Here is a 16,808-nt window from a genome sequence, read left to right as displayed (position 1 = left end):
TTGTGGAACCACTTCTTCATAGTTGGCTCTTGTCCTCCAACGCTTAACACGCCAACGAAAGCAGTGACAGAAATACATTGCAGACAGAAAATCCAGCTTCCTTTTATTGTGTAAAATGAGACGCAGCAGAGCTGTACAGTTGCTTGCTCCCCTCCCTTACAAAAAAACGAAACAGTTGAACATGCAAGCCCCACCCCGCCCCGCCAAGGCTTCCTCACGGAAGCCTGCCAAAAGAGAGGAAGTCCCTAAACTACCTTGGCATCATCAAAGTACAAAATGCAGTGATTTAAGAGGCATCTAGTGGTATTTGACAAGACTGGCAACTTCTTTTCAGCTTGAAGGTTAACATCACTGAAGTAAAATCAGCACAAAAGTGGAATAGCAGTAATATACTGAAATAAGTTAGAGGTACAAACTTTGCAGGGGAGGGAGAGAGAAGGGCTTATTTACAGTGGATTTAAAAAAAGAAAAAGTATTGTGGACCGTTACATTTAATACAAAAACTGTGATTGGAAGCAAATTCCAGAAAGGCCGTATACAAGATCAATCAAAATGGGTGTACTAGGATAAACTGCTGGAAGAGTGTGGCAGGGAGATGCCTTCAGCCCTCTAAAAGATCCAGACCGCTTGCCCTTTGGACAAACTTCACAAATGCAGCAGTTCCCTCAAGCAGGTATGGGAAGACAATTCTGGGGGAGCGATAGCCCTCCCAAAGCATGATTTAAGGCTTCTGCCCCAGAAAAAGACCTAGCGTGACAGTGGGGTACCTGTGACCTTCCAGGCCTTTTGGGGGACCCCCAGCTCCTATGACCCGTCCCTTGGAGCAGGACTGATGGGCATTGGAATGCAACAGGCTCCCTGATCTCAACGGAGATAAACACGGAAGAGAATCGGAGAGGTTTCCAGTTACAAGACTGGTGCCCCCCCCCCACGGGCACCCAGAGGAGTTGAACTCCCAGCTGCCTTCAGCCAGCATAGCCAAGAGTCAGGGATGATGGGAGCTGGAGTCCAGTGAAATCCAGGGGGCCACAGGTGAGCCACCCCGGATTAAAATAACTCTAGCGTAAAAGGCCTATATTGTTATTTATCATTATTTTACAGTTCAGCACTTCCAGTCCAGGGTGCCACCAATTTGCCACGTACAGGTTGAAAGGGGACTCGCACACGGCGCTTTGGCACAACAGGAGGTTTCAGCTTAATCTGTGCATCCCAAGTGTCAAGAGTAGGCTTAGACTCTCTCCTGTGGGCTGTTTTTGCTATCTTATACCTAAGCTTTAGAACAAGAATGAGGAGACACACACACACAGGGAATGAGGTTATTTACAAGAATGCCTTTGCTATAAAAATTGAAATGTGGACTTTCTGCAAAATGACAAGTTTTAAGAGCCTTTGGTGTTTAAGCCACAAAGAGTTTCCTGGGACGCATTTTATGTTAGAGGACACTCTAAAAGAGCTAAGGTACTGGAGCTTGTAAAACTGTCCCCTGTCCCGCCCAACTCCCATATCCCTCCCCACTCCTTCCCCCTGGCTGTATGATGAAGGCTCTCTAGGCTTGGAACTCAGTCAGCATTAGGAAGAGAAATTAATCAGGAGAAGCTGGATGCCGTCCATTTGTGCAAGAGAAGGTCAGGGCAGGTTATATACAAGGGTCGGTCCTTAAGCCAAAACATTTCCCTGCACAGCTGGTATCAATGTCGCCACCCAAGGGAGCACCTTGCTTTGACCCCTGCTGGACTGGAGTGGGGAACCAGGAGCCTTCCAAATGTTGCTTGACTCCAGCTCCCAGCAGCCTCAGCTGAAGGATCAGTCCAACAACACCTGGGGAAGCAAGGAGTACAGGATCCCCACGCCCATCCATAGCTGCTGATCCTGCCAGGTCAAACTGCTACTGCACTGGTGCCATTTTAGTACAACCGAAAGAGGGGCGAGTCTCTCAACAAAGATGGCACCTCCTTTGTGGAAGGGATTTTCTTCGGGGGGGGGGGTGCAGCAGTCTTCCAAGCCCAGCTGGCTGTGGTCCCTGATCAACATCCTGCCCACCCTGTTTGAGATTATCCATCCCCCCCCCAACTCAATGGCACGGTTAGGACATCATGGACTCCCGCACAGCTTTCTGTAGGGAGTGCCTGGTCACCAGGAGGCGGACCACTTCCTCGTTCCTCTTGGTCAGCCTCTTCCGGGCTTGGTCGTGGGTCACCATCGTCATATCCCAGCCGTTCACCTGCAATACATTTGCAGCGTTGCTTGAGGAGAGGCCCAACACCAATTCAAAGCATACCAGGGGCACCAGGACAGCCAACCAAGGGGTGTTGGCAGTCAGAAGCTGGGAGCCAGTTCCTAACGCCCCACATCCAGGGGTGGTCTCTGCCTGCACATGGAAGTTCTGTTCCACCACCACAACCATCACCCACAGACCTCAACAAATCTGGGTGAAAACGCTTCTAAAACCAAACAAAAGGCCAGCGCCACATTCTTTGTGGAAGTGAACAGAATGCTTTAATCTTACTCTGCGGCTTCCCTCAGCCTGATTTCTAGTAAGCTTCATGGTGTGAGTGTGGATGTTAGTCTCAGGCTAGAATTCTCCATGCCGCTCTTTATTACATTGGCATCCCATCTCTCCTCTGAGGAGCTCAAAGTAGTGTACAAGATTCTTGCGCTGCCATTTATCATTGCAACAGCCCAGCAGGGCACGTAAGGCTGTGAGTGACTGGCCCAAGGTCCAGCAATGAGCTTTCTGGATCCTGGTCCAATAATCTCACGGGTTCTAGTTTTAAACATGACTCCTTTAACATGTCTCCTCCAACTTTTTCTAACCCGTACAGCCCTAAATTCAGGGGAAGAGTTGTAGCTGAGTGGTAAAGCATCTGCTTTGCATCTAGAAGGTCACAGGTCCAATCGCTCATCTCCAGGTATAGAGCAAGGAAATGTCTGAAACTCTGGAGAGCCAGTAGATGGGGAAATGATCAGTATATGACAGCTTCTTATTTAAATCACCCTTAATTAAGAATCATGAGGACTGGAGTCTTGGTTTTGTTATTGGGGTTCCTTTGTGAGGAAGAGGGGGATATAAATTAAATAAATAAAACAGCAGCTTTGTTTGATCATCTGCTTTGTATGCAGAAGGCCCCGTGTTTAATCCCTAGTGTCTCCAGGAAGGACAGAGAAGCCCCCTGCCTGAAGCCCTGGAGAACTGCTACCAGTCCGTGTAGGCATCAATGAGCTAAATATATACTCAGTATATATAAGGCAGCTTTCTGTGTTTTTGTTTTGCCTCGTAAGGAAGGTCTTCAGCAACTTGATTCACAGGATGGAGTGATTAAAACTTTAATTTGAGTCCATAAAAACAGACCACTCAGAAGAGTCACTAGCGTGGTGTAGCAGTTCGGGTGTTAGGCCTGCACCTGAGAGACCAGGGTTCAAATCCCCACTCATCCATGAAGCACCCTGTGCCAGTCACGACCTCTCAGCCTAACCTCTCACACTTTAAATGGGAAAACTAGTAGCTGGAAAGCCTGGCAGTGGAAGAAATAATGGGACACCCCCCTGCTGCTTCTTAAACCATTCTGGGATTTACCTGCATGATCTTGTCTCCGACCTGGAGGCCGGCCACTTCGGCGGGGCCACCTTCCGTCACTCTGGTCACATAAATGCCCTGAGAGGAGAAAAAGACGGACTGCATAAAGATACCACCATGGAGGTCTCAGGAGTTGGCCGGGTCCCTCACTGGACATGCATATGAAATGAAAACTGGAGGTGGGGAGGTAGTTCCAGGCTCATTTTGTGACAAGGCCCTGATCCCCTTGCATGATCGGCTCTAGAGGACTTCGTTCACCGGTGGGAAACCTTCAGGAGCCAGATGCAGCCCTCCATACTTCTCGATCAGGCACTCAGGACTCTTCCCCAGGCCACAACCCTCACCAGCTCCTTGCGGGCTTTTGCCTGGGTGAAAATGTGCCCTTGAACTCTGATCCTGCCTGTCTGGATGGAGGGTAGAGAGGGATGCTTGACTGAATGCAGAAATTGGCTCTCAGAAGATTGCCCAGAAGTAAGGGTGTCTGAGAAAGATCCCTTTGGCTTATTGCTTCTGGGAGGCACCTCTGTGAAGAGAGGAAAGCTTCATCCAGTGGAATCTCTGCTAAGCAACTCCAAACTCCAGACGGGCCTGCACAAGAGTAAGCAAACACTACAGAGAGATCTAGTTTATAAAAGCCAGGGCCAAATCCTCTGTCCTCCCTGCTCGTTCATCCTCAGAACCACCTGCCATCCCTGTACCAGTGCTTTTGTAAGCTCCATCAACTGAGTATTTTGATTGCACAAGCCCAAACAGCCCTGCAAGTTCCTAGTCCACATTGAAATAGTCCATCCGTTGTCTACACATACCCAGCTACACTTGTGGCATAAAAGAAAAAGGAGCAATTGCCATTTCCCTCTTCCACATCACAAGTGGGGAAGACAAAGGTTCCCCCAGGCCTTTCCTGTCTGGTTGCCTGGGGAGATGTCTTTTTTCTCGAGAACAGGCCAGGTGAGTGGATCTTGACCAGTCTGCTCCAAAAAAAGCCAATCAAACAGACAAGAGTTGGCATGCCCGGAAGTCTCCTGTTACACTGCCAGAGTCTTCTCTACAGAATGTAGAAATTGCCACCCCCTCAAAAAAGCTCCCTGCATGATCAGCCTGGCTCCGGACCAAGAGTGATCTTTTCAGGGTGGATTTGAGCAACAGCAACAGAGGCATTTTGGGACGCAATCAGGATCCAGCCAAACTCTGCTGCTCAAATCACGCCAAGGCCAGACCCACACGAAACCAGCCCAGCCCAGGCCTTGGGGCCTTTTAAGGCCTTCGAGATACTGACCTTGTCAGTCTTGTCCTCCGAGAAGGGATTCTGCGTGGGGTCCTGGTCAATGCCACCTCCAATGCTGAAGCCCAGGATTAGGTTTTCCCCCTGGCGGAGCTTGTGGATTTCGACCCTTTGCTGAAAGGGAAGGGAGAGGCGAGTCGTGTGAAAAGCGAGGGTTCTTCGCAGGCCCTCGTACACCCCTGCGGCTTGGGATTCATCCATTCTGGCTCTTGTGAGACGCTTGATAAAGGACAAAGAGGTGCTCTTGTCCAGCAATCTGGAGCCAACAAGGCCTTTATTTTAAAAAGAGACATATGGCAAGCATGCGACGACACCATGGGTCACATCCTGCTTGGTTCGGAAAGGGAGAAGGGTTCTGAAACTGCAAAAGGGGTGGGTGGGTGTCTCAATAGGAGGTTGTGTGTCACAGTATAAAGGCCTTTGCTGTTGTACTGCCAGACACAACATCTTGCACAAAACCACCATCTGCTCTTCACAAAACCCTGCTTCCCATCTGCCCCCCCCCAAAAGAATTTTTCTCTCTATCCCATCCTTAACTACAAAGAGCAACTGAGCCAGCTATGCGTTTTTCTAAACCAAAGCAGCTTCATCTGAGCCCAGCGTGGGATTTGGTGGGGGCAGAGGAGCCCTCAGCAGTGATTGGTTGACCTGCCCTTGTGTCACAGAGGGAGCAGAAAGGAGAGACAGACAGCTCCGAAGAGCCCTGCTGGATTGGACCAAATGCTCTAACACAGGGGATGGCAGGGGAGCAGTTTGGGAAAGGAGGGTTGGAAGGAAAAACAGACCATGGAAAAAGGGAAATACTTTTAGGGAAGGGCAGTAGTTTAGGGTAAAGATTAGGGTAATCTGCCAAGGCTTGGGCCGCAGGGATTTTTGGAAACAAAAAGCCCCCATCTTCCCAGAGCGTGCCTTGCTCCCATTCTTTCTATCCAAGATCATTTCCTCGGGGGTCAAGAACGGCCAGTTCTGAAATGAGGGGAAGCATCGGATTTCACCCGTGTAAACAAGCACCCTTTTATTGGAGACGGGGGTTATGAGCTCATTGAGGGGGGAAAGAGAAAAGCACTTTCAGAAAGAGAGAGATAAAAGGCAAGAGAGACCAAAGGGAAGGCAGCCAAACAAGGCAGAATGGCAGCAGTGACTCCAGAGATAGTGTTAAGTGGCTCACTGCCTCGTGAGATGGACAAAAGGTTAGAGGGGATAAACGGCACCATCACTTGGCATTTTTATTGGACAGGTCTAAAGCCAAGTGGGCTCACTCTCCTGCCTTCAGGGAACAAGTCAATTTCAGTTTTAAAATGAAAACCGTCAGCGTTTCTCTCTCACGATCACAGAGCTGGGTAGGGGTAGCTGAACTTGAGCCGCTCCTGATGGCACTGGGCTGTCCTGCCCGTCATTCCTGACCCCCTGGTCATGCTGGCTGAGAGAAGTCGATACCACACTCCCTAAGGGTCACAGCTTTGCTACCCTCGGAGCGGAGGAATCCCAGATCCGTTATGGCAGGAGTGGCTAACTGTGGCACCCCCAAACACCAAGGGAAATGGAAGTTCTGATCTGGCAACATCTGGAGAGTCACACGTTCCCTGCCCCTGACAATAAAGAGTTTGATTCCTGGAGTAGAGAGGGGAATTGTAGAAAAGAGCAGCGTTGTCGGACTCCAAAAACCCTTCAGCCAATGGTCAGGCATGCCTGGAGCCCAATAACATCTGGTGGACTACCTTGTAGGGGACAGAGGAACCCAGATGTTTAGGGGAAGGGGGTGCAAAAACACACAGACCTGGACCAATGCTGAGCTTTAGGCTGCAATGCTTAAATATGCATCCTTACTTGGAGGGGTGAAGCCTCACTAAACCAAACGACACAGACCTCCAAGTAAATCTGGGTGGAATTGCACTTGACTTCTGGGAACAAGCCTCACCCTGCCTCTTATGACTGTTATTTCTGGATTGCTTCATGCCATGAGATAAGATAATGCCATGCTCTCTCCATCTTTAGCACTTTCAGACAGCATTCACGGCCTGTTTGAAAAGCAATCCGAAAGACTCTTCCCAGTGCTTTCGCCACTGGTATCCCTTCCACACCCCAAATTCTTATGATGCATGACTAATGCACTCGCTCTCTGTGAGCTCAGTGGGGTGTAGCAGTGCAAAATGTCAGACCAACAAGGCTTGGGTTGCAATCTCCATTCACTGGGTGACCTTGGGCGAGTCCCTCTCGCGTTCTCATCTTAATCGAACGCACGGGGCCATTGTGCACCCCATTTCACCTACACTGCCCTGAGGAAAGGGGGGACATAAATGCAATGAACAAGTGCCAGTTTTCAGCAAACCTCATCTTTTCAAACCCTTCCTTCCACTGTTCTGTTCCACATGATCAGGAGATACACCACATGCCTACTACGGACTTCTCCAAGCTGTTTCCCTCCAGATGTTCTGGACTAGGGGCTGTTGGGAGCGATACTCCAAAACCTCCAGAGGGCACCAGGTTAGGGAAGAAGGGTCCACAAAGTTTTCTGCTTTGTTCGCATTTAAAAGCCGTTCCCTGAACTTCACAGCTGCCCCATTCTTTGGGAAATGGGATTTCCAGGGCCAAACATTCCCCACCACACCCATACTCTACCAGTCTGTGCCATTCACCGTTTTGTTTTTTTAAAAAATCACCACTGGACTTGTAAGCCCTCAGGCTAGACAAGCCATTATTGACTCATCCATGTCTTTTCCCAGGATTCCTGTCAAGGTATACTCATCAAACACCCCAGACCTTAGGCTAAGGAGAGGGTCAAAATAAAAAAATTCCTTCCAGTAGCACCTTAAAGACCAACTAAGTTAGTTCTTGGTATGAGCTTTCGTGTGCATGCACACTTCTTCAGATACACTGAAACAGAAGTTGCCAGATCCTTCTATATAGTGAGAAGGTGGGGAGGGGTGTTACTCCTCTCCCCCCCACCTTCTCACCCCTCCCCACCTTCTCACTATATAGAAGGATCTGGCAACTTCTGTTTCAGTGTATCTGAAGAAGTGTGCATGCACACGAAAGCTCATACCAAGAACTAACTTAGTTGGTCTTTAAGGTGCTACTGGAAGGAATTTTATTTTGACTATGGCAGACCAACACGGCTACCTATCTACTAAGGAGAGGGTGTTACTCTTGTGATCAGACACAGACTACGGTTTGCTCTGTATGGTGGAGGGAGTAGGTTATGGGCCAGGCACCCTGAGGGTTCTCTCTCTTCCTGTACCAGTCAGCAACAAAACATACACATACACGTTATGCTTATTCAGTGCCCTGACCACAAAAAGAGCATTTTTCACTCCTCCCAGCTATTTGCTCAACCAGTCATGAATCACCAACCACTCCCAAAGGAGACTGAACTGATCAGATGGAATCGAACAGATCTAATCTAGGGGAGACTGGCGGCCAGAGGGAGGGCAAGGTTTGGAGGGTGGGGCAGGCGGAACCAGGTAAGGATAAAGCATAAAGATTTGCAAGTGTGGGGGAAGGTTGGAAGTAGAAGAGAGACACAAAACGAGGGAGAGAGATTTAAGACCCTGATCAGGCAGGGCAAGAGAGGAATTTTCCCGGAAGGAGTAAATCCATGGAATGCAAGAGCCACACACACACACACACACACACACACACACACACGGTTTCTGGAACTTTTAGCCGGAACACTTCTGAGATTATGGGGGTCTGATCAACTGGTAGGGTTGGAAGAATGCAGCAGGGTTTGAGATTGGGAGTCCAGACCCCTGCTCAGCAGCTGGAGGAAGACCCCTGAATGCAGATTTAACAGGCTTTTGGGGCCAGCCAGATGTTGCAGAACTGCAGTTCCCATAGGCCAGCATGGCCAACGGTCAGGGATGATGGGAGGTGGCAGTTCAGCAGCATCTGGAAGGGGAAAGGAGGGGAGATAAGAACAAATGAAGTAAGTGAGGTAATGGAATAAGGGGAGAGAGCAAGAGAGGGAAACATCCCTCAAGAGACTACAGAATTGTGGGCAGCCTCCTAATAAAGCAGAAGCAGGAAACAAATGCAGCCGTTTGGCACCTCTTCCTTGCCCAGAAATGTCGCCCACAGTGACCGTCCCACCAGGTCATTGCAAAGATTCCTATTAGGCCAGAATCAGTGCCTCAATTTGCTTGCCTTTCCACAGCCCTTTCTATGGTCCCTTTTTGTCACACATAGATAAAACTGTAAGCAGGGAGAGTGTCTTCGAAACTCTCAAGTGCAGTGCCTTGTAAACGTCTATCTGAGATTCAATTATAGGAAAGGTCAAAGTGCTTTAGGAATAAAAACAATCTTCACTGCTATTTTTATGAATACACATAAATTATATGAGAAGTTCATACACATATTTGCACAATGGGTTATATCCAACAGTAATCAGCAAGCCCATTGAAATTAAGCAATATTTTAAGATGTTCTGGCAGCATTTCCAAGAGAGCAGCCAAAGAGTAGAATAACAGTGGGGAAAACCTCCCATGAGAGGTGGCAAACTCTCTCCTTCCTTCCTTGGAGGTCTTAAGCAGAGGTTGGCTGGCCATCTGCCATGGATGCGTTTAGCGGAGATTCCTGCACTGCAGGGGGTTGGACTAGATGACCCTCGGGGGCCCTTCCAATTCAATTCTATGCATCCATTCAAATTAAAGGAGGCAAGAAAGAGTTAGGGTTGGAAAGGAGCAACAAAATAGCTGATTTTTCTACACACACATTCAGGCCCATTTTCCATCCCCAGCATTTTTTTAAAAGCAGGTGAAGAAAAGAGGTAGGATGGGCTAAAATGCCCCCCTCACCCTCTTTTTCCTGAATGAAAAAGACAGGTCTTCCACTATGCATTTCAGGGAGATTATAGTTTTTAATATATCAGCAATTTAATAAATTATCACCAGGGCTATTACATTTTTCTTTTAATACATCAGAACCTATTTTCCTTAGCTTTTGACACTCGGCGTGCCTGCTTTGAGAACCCACTCTACTTCTGTGAATGTGAGCAGTGCTTTTTTCCTGGAGGTACTCGGGGGCACTGACTGTCAGCTGTTTTAAACTCTTTTTAGCGCTGTTTTAATTGTTGCAACCCGCCCTGGGCCCTCAGGGTGAAGGACGGGCAACAAATCGCCACCAACGAGCGTGACGTTTGTGATTACTGCATTAACACATTCTTCCCATCCAGAGCAGATGGGTTTTATTTTAAATCCGGATTTAAATCCAACGTTTCTTCCATTAGAATTGCATACCGCTTGTGGCTGTTTTTGCCCCAAAGCGGTTTACAAAACGATTAAGAGCAACGTTAATCACTGTAGCAAATCCTTGGCTTCCCCACTCCCCCCCCCAGCCCCATAGAGGAGAATGGAACTGGGGGGAAGGGCTGGGTTTTGGGGGGTCCCACACCGGGGGGGGGGGCAGGGCGTCTCCTCCACTCACCACCACGGCCGTGACCGGCTGACCGGGGATGTAGGCCATGGCCCCCGCTGGCCTGGCCTCGGCCTTCCCGCCTCGGGCGCCGCACCTCACTCGCTCGCCTCCCACGGAACAAAAGGCGAAGAGCGGCCCGATCCGACCCAGGCGGGCCACGAACACGCCCCCTCGGGGGATGGACACGCCCACGGCCACGCCCTCGTCGCCCGCTCGCCCCGCCCCGTGTCGCTCACGCGCCCGCCGCGGCGCCGGAGGCGGAGGCGGCACACGCCCCTTGCCCGGCGCCGCTCTCGCCATGGGCCACGCCCCCTCCGCCGCGGCCGGGCCACGCCACGCCCCTCTTCGCGCGCACATACTCGCCCTCGCGACCTCGGTTGGCCACGCCCCTCCCGCGGCCGGGCCACGCCCCTTCCAACTGCCGCTATGCGTGGTCACGCCCCGCCCCTGAAATGTCTCTTCGCCTTCCAATAGGCCACGCCCCTCCCCTCCAACGGTCGCCACGCCCCTCTTCGTGCGCATATACCGGTACTTGCCCTCGCGACCTCTTTTGCCCACGCCTCTCCTCGTTTGGCCACGCCCCCTCCCGAGCCCAGGCCACGCCCCTCCCCTCCAACGGTCGCCACGCCCCTCTTCGCGCGCGCACAATTCCCCTCGCGACCTTTTGCCCACGCCTCTCCCTTGTCCGGGCCACGCCCCTTCCAACTGCCGCTACTCGTGGCCACGCCCCCGCGCCCGGCAACGTCTCTCCGCCTACCAAGAGGCCACGCCCACTCCCCTCAGCCCGCTCCCTCGCTCTCCTCACCTGACCAAGGAACTTCTCTCAGTTCCTTTCACTAGACTGTTATTTTAACGGTCTGGAGTTTTTTTTAAATGAACCCACGACAAACATCTCCAAACAACTTTCCACAACAACCTTGTGAGGTACAAGGCCACCCAATCAGGTTTCAGCGCTGAAACTTACACGCCAAATTCAGACCGGAAATCCGGTCTACGAAGAAGCGGTCGCTCTAGCTCGCATCATATCCATGGTACCCACGGCGTCTTTAACGACTTCGACGGACGTTACCGGAAATGTGGCGTGAAGACGCCGGAAGTGTGGCATAAAGAAGCCGGAAGATCCAAACAAAACCGGAAATTCCAAATAAGGCACGCGAAACTATCCCCGTGGCCAAGTCCCGTGGGGCTCATGTGAGAAGCGGGGCGGAGTCACGCCGCGTCGCGCGCTGAAGGTGACGTCACCCGTGCTCCCAGCATCCTTTCTGCTGTAAGATGGCGGCGCCTACCCACTTCCGGTAAAGCCGGTTGGAAGGGAAAGACTTTTTCGGTCGGCATTAGAAAGAGGGAAAAGGCGACCCAAAACTGGTAAGCAGGATTCTTGGTGTGCGCGGGGAGGAGGGGGCGGCGGTCCTCTTTCTCGGAACCGAATGGGTCACTCATGGCGTTTATTTCAGACATCATGGCAGAGGACCCTGACGCCATAACCCGGGGCTCTGACGTCATCCCGGAGCGGGACAGAGGCGGGCTTCCAGTGGAGGGGGACGAAATGGAGTTGTGCTGAGGGAGGCTTGTGGGATGGCGTCCGCGTCATTTCGCTTGCAATAATCAATCATGACCATGCTTTGCGGGATACAGAATACAGTCTATGCTTCAAGGCTGTCCGCATGTGTGGAAGCATCACTGCCTAGTTCCCCACACAACTGTTTGGACGTTGTAGAACTATACAAAGTTGTGCCTCTCCAGGGTTTCAGGCTGGGAAACATTCCCCATCTTTGCTTGGAGTTACTGGATATGAAGGCTTTGCAAAGCCGGTTCTCTGTCCCTGAGCTGCAGCCTTTCCCCTGACAAATAAAGCAAGTTTCGAGTCATCATGGTTCTGATTAAAGGGCTTATATAAACTGCCTTACAGTTTATGGCTTACTGGTTGCTGCCCTCTAGGGTTTCAGAGAGGGGACTTTTCTGGCCATCCTGGCAGGGGTTGAACCTGCCATTGAGCTACAGCCCCTTCCAAAGGAACAGTGAAAGCTACCTCATGCCATATTTGTCTGTTCAGTCCAGGAACTGGGAACCTGGTGCTAACAGCAACAACAGCTTATTTATACTCTGCCAATCTGCCTGGGTTTCCCCAGCCACTCTGGTAGCTTCCAGCAAAATATTAAAAAATAACATCAAACATTAAAAACTTCCCTAAACAGGGCTGCCTTCAGATGTTTTCTAAAAGTCAGATATCTCACTCCACAGGGCAGGTGCCACCACCGAGAAGGCCCTTTGCCTGGTTCCCTGTAACCTCACATCTTGCAGTGAGGGAACCGCCAGAAGGCCCTCCTCGGAGCTGGACCTCCGTGTCCAGGCTGAATGATGGGGGTGGAGACGCTCTTTCAGGTCTACTGGGCTGAGGCTGCTTAGGGCTTTAAAGGTTAGCACCAACACTTGGAATTGTGCTTTGAAACGTATTGATTTTGTTGGACTCCAGCTCCCTGCAGCAAGCATTGCCATGAATTATGGGCATTGTAGTTCAACAACGTCTAGAAGGTCATGTGTTCCCCCAGCCTTGACCAGACCATTATTGTTTATTCTGTCTTGCATTGGTTCTCCAGAAACTCAACCATGGGTCATCCCCATCATCAGCTACCTGATCCTTTTAACAGGAGGACTAAACCTGGGAGCTGCTGCAGGCAAAGCACATGTCCCTCCCTTATCGTTGTGCTTACATTTCTAAGAGGGCAGAGAACCTAGGAGGTTTAGGAGAGGAATGAGAAGCACTCTCAGTCAGTTATGATGAACCAGTGGTTTGTGATTTGCAGCCAGAACCTCATAGCTGACAATATGGTTTTGTTTTAATTCAGGGAGTGAAAGGGCAATCTTGCCTATACAGAGCTGTTTTGTGGTATGAATGTAATAGTAGTATCCATCTGCCTTGAGAGACAATGGAGTGCGCCTCTGGGGGTGAAGCCAAACTGCTGCATGGTACCGCCTGGTGTTTCCTGACTAATCAATATTTCCTGCTCTTCTTTACACAGGAGTGCAGTAAGTGAGCAGTGGAGCTCGGATCTGGATCGCAGCCATGGCCAATGCCGTGATCACCAAGCGGGAAGGCCCCCAGTTCATCAGTGAAGCCGCCGTCCGAGGGAACGCAGCCATTTTGGATTACTGCCGGACGTCAGTCTCTGCCCTCTCGGGAGCGACCGCTGGGATCCTGGGCCTGACCGGCCTTCACGGCTTCATCTTCTACTTCCTGGCCTCCGCCCTCCTCTCCATCCTCCTGGTGCTGAAAGCCGGGCGGCGGTGGAGCAAGTACTTTAAATCCCGAAGGCCCCTTTTCACCGGAGGGCTGATCGGGGGTCTCTTCACATATGTCCTCTTCTGGACTTTCCTCTATGGCATGGTACATGTTTACTAGGGGAGGGCGGAAGAGGAGAAGCGCCGAGTTAGAACAGTTCTCGTGGAGTGACAGGACTTCGGGGGAAATGGTCACCTTGTTTCCTAGGCCAGACGTCTGGGGCTGTTGATCCGTTGCTTGTGCTGCTTAACCCTGCCAGTAACTTCTGTCGGGAAACGAGCCTGTAAAACCCTGCCAATTAAACAAAATGTGAAATCCCTAAGAAGTTGTGATGAGAAAATAGTGCTCCTTCTATGCCTTTCTTTCAGTCGCGGTTTTATTGTATTGTATTTGTTCATTTGAGTTCATGTGGCCTTCAAAACCTGTTTGTCTGGCCGTCAGAACTCTCCTCTGGCCATACGCTTTCTCCAGCTGTACTCCTTACTGGGCCTGTTTCACACCCTCCTTTAGTATTTTCATCTGGCTGGGAATGTGTCCTTGAACTCTGATCGTGCCTTTGCTTGCCTGGATGGAGAGAGGTGTGGGTGTAGAAAACTAGCTCCTTGTAGAAAGGCAAAATTTACATGCATTGCTCCATCCACTTTCCCTTTTGGCTCCACCTACCACCAACCTAGGGACGTGGGTGGCGCTGTGGGTTAAACCACAGAGCCTAGGGCATGCCGATCAGAAGGTTGGCGGTTCGACTCCCCGCAACAGGGTGAGCTCCTGTTGCTCGGTCCCAGCTCCTGCCAACCTAGCAGTTCGAAAGCACATCAAAGTGCAAGTAGATAAACAGGTACCGCTCTGGCGGGAAGGTAAACAGTGTTTCCGTGTGCTGCTCTGGTTCGCCAGAAGTGGCTTAGTCATGCTGGCCACATGACCCGGAAGCTGTACGCCGGCTCCCTCGGCCAATAAAGCAAGATGAGCGCTGCAACCCCAGAGTCGGCCACGACTGGACCTAATGGTCAGGGGTCCCTTTTCCTTTACCACCAACCTGCAGAATAGGTCATTATCTGAGCCTCAGGCCTGGGGCTGAAATGCAGTTCTCTGACCCTCACTATTTGGTCCTCATAACTCTCTGCAACTCACATCCCTGACCGGCCCTGCTCCACGCCCTTCTTTCGTGTTTTTGCTGGGCTGGAAATGTATCCTTGAACTCTGATCCTGCCTCTTGCTCGTCAGGATGGGAGGATAGGAAAGCAGGGTGGTGGAAACTAGCCTACTGTGCAAAGGCAAAATTTGCATTCCTTGCCCTGCCCACTTTTGCTTCTGGCCCCACCCACCAATGGAATGCAGGTGGGATTGTGCCCCTGGGGCTGAAGACCGTCTCCCAGCCCTACCTTAGCAGTCCCGTTAAGGGTGTTCCCTGAACCCAGGAGCGCTGGGGTGTCATCGCAACAGCTTGCTTTTGTGAGGAAAGCCAGCCCCGCCACAGCACCCTTCATGAGATGCATCAGGGGACAAGGCTGTGGCTTTCGTGCGCTCCTTGCAACCTTCTGTAAGGCTGCCTCCTTTGGAAACAGTGCTGGACTACAGAGATCCACCTTGTTCTCTTCAGCAGGGCTAATGGTGGAAATGTGGACATCAGGCTAGAAAGAACTTCCGGGGGAAGGGTTCTTTGCCAGGAGCTGCCAACATAATACCCTCTACTTCCTGTTGGGCTCCCAACTGACCCTTGGTCTGGGGCGGCTGGGCCTCTGTCGCCCCTGGGGATCTTCAGCTTTCCCCTCCGCACACCCCAGACTTTGAACCCATTAAAAAAATTATTTATTCGTTGTTGCAATGCCTGACTCTCCTTCGCAGCTTCACTTTCCTTCCTAGCCTTTTTCCATCTGTGAAATCAGGGACTGGATTAGCCACTGGTGGCTCCAGATACTGCTGGACTCCCATCAGTCCCAGCCAACGTGGCCAAGGACAGGAATGATGGGAGTCGTAGTTCAGATACACCTGTAGAGTCACCGGTTCCTCCCATCCTCCTGTTAAAACATCAGTTTTCATTTATTCTCAAGCATTTCAGTTTATGCCCCATTTTGAGATCTTGGCCTGCAACCGAATCCCACTGGCAACACAGCCACAATCTTCTGTTTCTTCTTGATGGCGTGTGGGGCCAAGTGTGTTTCTGAAACCAGCACTTTCTAAATTCGTAGTTTAGCAAGCGTTAACATCTACGAAGCGAAGAGAAACAACACAGAGGCTTGCTTCGTTTCACAGCAATCTGTATTCACATTACAATGAGTCTCTGGTGTGTTCTAATTAGCTTTGGACCGGGGACCATTCCTGAGAACGCCCCAATCCTTCACACGGACAACGCAGATGCACAGACCTTTTATAAACGTGCCAAAGTCCTTTCTCTGCATTGGCTTCGTAAAGTACATTCCGAGCAAGGGTGTGGGAGGCAGCACCTGTGATCGCACAAGTCAGCGTTTTAGACATAGGCTACTGGTATGGTCTTTCTAATGGGATGAGACGGCTCTCCCCTCACACTGATCAATGCACCACTTTTTACATTCATTACTGAGCCTTGACATTGGGACTGCGCCTCCCATCAGCCCCAGCCACATGGCCAAGGGATGATGGGAGTTGTAGTTCCACATATGGAAGGCAGGCTCCAGGGTGGATAATTAGCTTCCTTAATTAATTCTGCAAAATACAGCAACAGCCGCACACCCTGGACTCTTCATGGAGAGCTTTGAAATCTAATCTCTAGTCACACACACAAATTATCCAGGGTTCCTTTGGTAGGAAGGACAGACTATGATTTTAATAATACTTTCTCTTTTTTTGCCAGAGCTTGTCAATATCAGTGGGATCTTGAGGGGCCAGAAAACTCGTGAGTGAAGGAGGTGGATCAGGCCCTCAGGGTAGAGACTAGCCGCCCCTGGGCAAGTACCTTATTCACTGATGTCCAGTGACATCATCATGTCAGACACAGGCAGCATCATGATGTCATCTCGTTCACTATGTGATCCCTGATTGGGTAGGATTGCCCATGTGGCTAATTCAAGGAAGGGGAAGTAGCAGTCGGGGGGGGGGTATTTGGCACAGCCCTGCGTATAAATATTTCAACTTCCTATAAAAGCATCTTTGTTATGGCATTCATGGCTATATTGTGTTCACAGTTAGCAAAGATTAATACTGAGACATGAGAGAGAAATGAGCATTCCTGTTTAAAGCACCCTCTTCCCTCCTGCCCTCCATGCACACACGCCACTAATTAGAAC

The 16,808-nt window shown here is 50.6% G+C and overlaps 2 protein-coding genes across 2 annotated transcripts; one reads left to right on the top strand and one right to left on the bottom strand.

Moving 5' to 3' along the window:
* Positions 1 to 86: 86 nt before the first annotated feature.
* TAX1BP3 (Tax1 binding protein 3) lies at positions 87 to 10,440 on the bottom strand. Its single transcript, XM_082202002.1, has 4 exons — positions 10,278 to 10,440; positions 4,851 to 4,970; positions 3,575 to 3,652; positions 87 to 2,221 (listed from the first exon to the last, which is right to left on the bottom strand). Exons 1-4 carry the CDS (start codon positions 10,314 to 10,316, stop codon positions 2,084 to 2,086), a joined length of 375 nt encoding a protein of 124 aa, XP_082058128.1. The 5' UTR covers positions 10,317 to 10,440; the 3' UTR covers positions 87 to 2,083.
* Positions 10,441 to 11,236: 796 nt separating this feature from the next.
* Positions 11,237 to 13,873, top strand: EMC6 (ER membrane protein complex subunit 6). Its single transcript, XM_082202010.1, has 2 exons — positions 11,237 to 11,633; positions 13,289 to 13,873. The coding sequence occupies exon 2, from the start codon at positions 13,333 to 13,335 to the stop codon at positions 13,666 to 13,668; it is 336 nt and encodes a 111-aa protein (XP_082058136.1). The 5' UTR covers positions 11,237 to 11,633; positions 13,289 to 13,332; the 3' UTR covers positions 13,669 to 13,873.
* The last annotated feature ends 2,935 nt before the right edge of the window (positions 13,874 to 16,808 follow it).

This window comes from Podarcis vaucheri, assembly GCF_965113315.1.
Source record: "Podarcis vaucheri genome assembly, chromosome: 15".
Classification (NCBI taxonomy): domain Eukaryota; kingdom Metazoa; phylum Chordata; class Lepidosauria; order Squamata; family Lacertidae; genus Podarcis; species Podarcis vaucheri.
The sequence above is the reverse complement of the archived record's forward strand: the minus strand, read 5'-3'. Positions and strand labels throughout refer to the sequence as shown.